This window comes from Solanum lycopersicum, chromosome 5 (genome assembly GCF_036512215.1).
Source record: "Solanum lycopersicum chromosome 5, SLM_r2.1".
NCBI lineage: Eukaryota > Viridiplantae > Streptophyta > Magnoliopsida > Solanales > Solanaceae > Solanum > Solanum lycopersicum.
Window position 1 is genome coordinate 6,829,646 of NC_090804.1, and position 4,143 is coordinate 6,833,788.

Genomic DNA, 4,143 nt, shown 5'->3' on the forward strand with positions numbered 1-4,143 from the left:
GTAAGTTATGTTTTTTTGTTTTCTGGTGAATCCTTTGAACCTCCTAATCAAGTTGTGAGGAAGAGAGGTACAAAAGGCGTGAAAGGGATTTTAAGGAAAAAGCCAAAGTAATGCTATTGATAACATCTTCATGCCAAATTCATGAAAGTTGTGCAACAACTTGGCGAAGGTGTTGAAATTGAGAAGATTGGCAATCGAATTAGTGAGGTGATAGCATCTTAGAAATGCTCAACTCGAGAAATATAATCAAACACTTAAAGAATGCATTGATTGAGGTAAATATGATTCTTGAAGTGTTTGATTGAATTTCATGGAGAACTCATTTGAATTCAATACATCGGAATGATTTTCACTGTCCGAGTATTGAGTAAACATATTGAAATGATGTTCACCATAATAAGTGTCAAACTGATTTTCTATCATTTTGCCATTGAATGGCAGAGCTCTAGATATCGAATCAAGCCATTCAATCTCGCAAAAAAATCATTTGGTGGAACTAAAAAAAGTACTCTAAGTGGTTGAGGTAAGCATATTTCTCGAAATGGTTCGTCGAAAAATAATTTATCTATCATAGAAGAATTCATCTCCTTTATGGTGACATTAATCAAAGGGAAATAATCTTCAAGTGGAAGTGTTTTCTTTATTTCTCAACAAGCTTTTAAATAGATAAAAGTTATTAATAACAGAACACATAAATTACTCCTAATTATTCTGATCTAAATAACTCCACTAATCTTGTAGCCTAAAGACCTGGAAATAACATATTTAACTCCTACTCAATAGAAACAAACAAATCACCACCAAACAAATAAGCTAGTATTTGTATGTATTGACGTAACTATATAGTTTAATATAAGGAATAAATAAAATCAATTGAAAAAAATAGAAGTAATTATAATAATAATAATAAATAACAATAATATTAATACTGTGCGTTTGAGAAAAAAAATTTATATAAAACAAAGGAACTTTAAAAGTTATATGTATTTGAGAAAATTTTAAAGACAAGGCAGAGAAAAAAAAAGTATGTGTATTAATCTATTTTAAATAGGGAAATTGTATGAAATAGCAAGCAATTAATATAAATTTAAATATTTTAGTCATAGTTTATTTTAATTGTAATTCGTAGTAAATATCTCCGTTTTTTCATCTGATTCGATATACAAGTAGCCATTATATATTTTTCGATATAAAATATATTTGTGTTTGTATAAAGAGCGCGAGAAAAGTGTAGATACAAATAACATACGTATATTTTCGTCCTATGCACTTAAAATTGTACAAATACAAATCTTATTATACAAATTACAATGTATAAAACTTTATAAAAAATTGAACAACTTGTATGAAATTGGATGTTTGTAACGAATTCTACAAATTAGAAGCTCCATAGGGACATAAATTTATTATGATGCGCGATTATGCAAACTATAATTATAACATTCAAATATACATTAATATTTATATTTATAATATGTGAAAGTTGCACTTTTTAAATAATACATTTTTTAATTGGCAGAATCTATTTTAAATACAAGGCAAAGAAAATATATTTTTTTTCAAAAAAAAATGGAACAAAAAACATGTATGCATGCCCAACAACTTATTGAATTAGGTTGTGCCTTCACTTAATCACATACGATGCAAAGAAATTTAGGGCAGTATGACCTTGTAAAATAGAGCGTGACTTTGAAATTTCAATCACAATTTAAAAAGATATAAGTGGATCAAGAAGATAAATATAGAGATATTTCTAGCAAAATAGGTGAAAACAAGATTATTTTTTTTTAATTTTTTTCAATAGTTTAAGGATATTTGAGATCGTTGTTCTATTTTATTTTTTTTAACATTTTCCTACCGTGAGACTTTCTTAATTATTTTCTTGTGTGGAGGTATGGTGGTAGATCCGAAGAAGACAATCAATATGCAATGACACTGTATGAAAGGTTCAAATTTTCACTCTAATAATAGTATCCATAATATATCTTTGCCGAATTTGTTTGCATGAATTTAGGTAAAGGCGATTGTTTAATTTGTGAATTACACATGATAGATATACCATGGATAGTGCTATCAGTGACAAAATTTGAAGCTCTCATCTTGTCAATGCATATATAGTGTCAATTTCAAGGCCGTTTCTATAAGTTTTGGGGGCTTAAAGTCAAACTTTAGAGATCTTATTTTTTTAATTAATAAATATAAATTGAATAATTATAACATATGAAGTAAGAATGTAAACAATGTAAACTTTTATTCAAAAGCATATAATATAAAGTTTAGAATAGTAAAATTGACTCTAATTTCCCTTGTGGCATGACATATTACACTCATCTCCCTTATTTTGATATTTTTGTAACTAAGCTAATTTAAGTGATAAATTTTATTTGATATTCCAAAACTACCCTTATTTGGCTTCTTTTATTAATAAAATTCTAGGCTTTAATATAATCTCCTCTCAAGAAAATCTCAAACAACTTATTATTCGTTTTGATTAGTAACTTTACACATATAAGGAATTTGAGTAAGTTCTTTAGCTTCTTTTTAGTAGATTTGATGTGTTTTATAGTTGATTTGTCATTAAAATAGGATTCAGTAGCTAAGTGTAGAGAAGTAGAATCTTTCAGCCAGCCTTTAGATTCATGAGGATAGCTATGAGTCGTGGGTTTGAACTAGGAGCCTAGAGTGGCGGAAGCTACAAATTTATAATGGTGTGCGATTGTCAAAATAAAACAAAAAAAAATATTGTGGTATTTAAGGCTTAGAACCCAAAACTTCTTAATTTAGATAGACACACTTCAAACCATGACTCATAGACTATAAGGTGACTGAACAGTTCTACTTTTCCACGCTTAGCTATCGAACCCTATTTTTACTAGCAAACCAACAATAAAACACATCAAATCTACTAAAAAGAAACTAAAAGAACTTACCCAATTCCTAAGTTTTAAGAATTTAACGTATATACATATACAACATAATTTTTCGATAAATGGTATCGAAAAAGTAGAAAATATAAGTTTTTCCCTTAATTAATTAGTACTAGTCTATTTTGAGTAACGCTATACTTTCGTTTCTTGCATTGTTTACCTTAATAGTAATTTTTAAGTTGTAATAACGTATTTATTTCCTTATTTGGCTCATGAATACACGGTTTCCTTATTGTGTCAAACCGATTAGGAATAGGAAAGCGAGTTAACGGCTAACACACTACTACTTATATAAAGAATTGGAAGATATTGCACTTCTTACTCATTCTAAAAACAGTAGTTATGGCAAATACCATCAAATTGTTTGGCGCTGAAATTCATGTGAACAACGTTGAAGAATCAACGAGTTGTTGTACTAGTCGTCGTAGTAGTAAGGGAGGAAGATGGAGTGAAGATGAACAGAGAGCGTTCTTGATTGGATTGGATAAAGTTGGAAAAGGAAATTGGACTCGAATTGCTAAAGAGTTTGTGCCAACTAGGACACCAACACAAGTTGCGAGTCATGCCCAGAAGTATTTTGATAGACAAAAAGAAAACAAAGTAAACAAACACAAAAAGCGCAGTGTCTTTGACATTGATTTGGACGAAGAATCCTCAAATACTCGTCTTGAATTGTTGTCGAAAAGGGCGTATAACAAGAAAGATCACAAAGAGATTTTGAATGAAGAAAGTCCAATTTCAGCAATGCCAATCAGATACATACTTCCTCCTAATGGAAGCTATGCCTGTTATGAGTTTAATTTCATGTCAATATCGTCAACTAATGCAACTCCAGTAGTCCGCGGGGCTTCGTCTCAGTCTAGTTCTGCGTCCACGGATGATTTAGATCTATCTCTCTAGCTATTTCAACACACAACATTTACCCAATTTTGAATCTTTTCAGTAATGTACAAGTTAACGGCTTTATGTTTGTGTCTCATGATGTAACTATTTTGTATTTGTCACTTGGGGTAGCACTACAATTTTCATTGTAATAATATTGATCAATACCCAAATTACTGCAACTCCTGATTTAGAAGAGTAATATCCTAGACTTGGTTCTCCCGAATTAGTACTAGTTAGGAAGTTAAGGACGGACAAGGATCATCGCGTAAAGTTTCATCTGATTAAGGGTGAAGCACTTATGTTGGTAATAAAATATATTAAAGATAATTAC

At 29.9% G+C, this 4,143-nt stretch overlaps 1 protein-coding gene across 1 annotated transcript; it reads left to right on the forward strand.

Moving 5' to 3' along the window:
* The first annotated feature begins 3,269 nt into the window (after positions 1-3,269).
* LOC101265825 (transcription factor KUA1) lies at positions 3,270-3,827 on the forward strand. Its single transcript, XM_004239075.2, has one exon. The coding sequence runs from the start codon at positions 3,270-3,272 to the stop codon at positions 3,825-3,827; it is 558 nt and encodes a 185-aa protein (XP_004239123.2).
* Positions 3,828-4,143: the final 316 nt, after the last annotated feature.

Excerpts from the sequence above, each read along its gene's own strand:
- LOC101265825 (XM_004239075.2), top strand. The coding sequence starts at position 3,270 with ATGGCAAATACCATCAAATTGTTTGGCGCTGAAATTCATGTGAACAAC.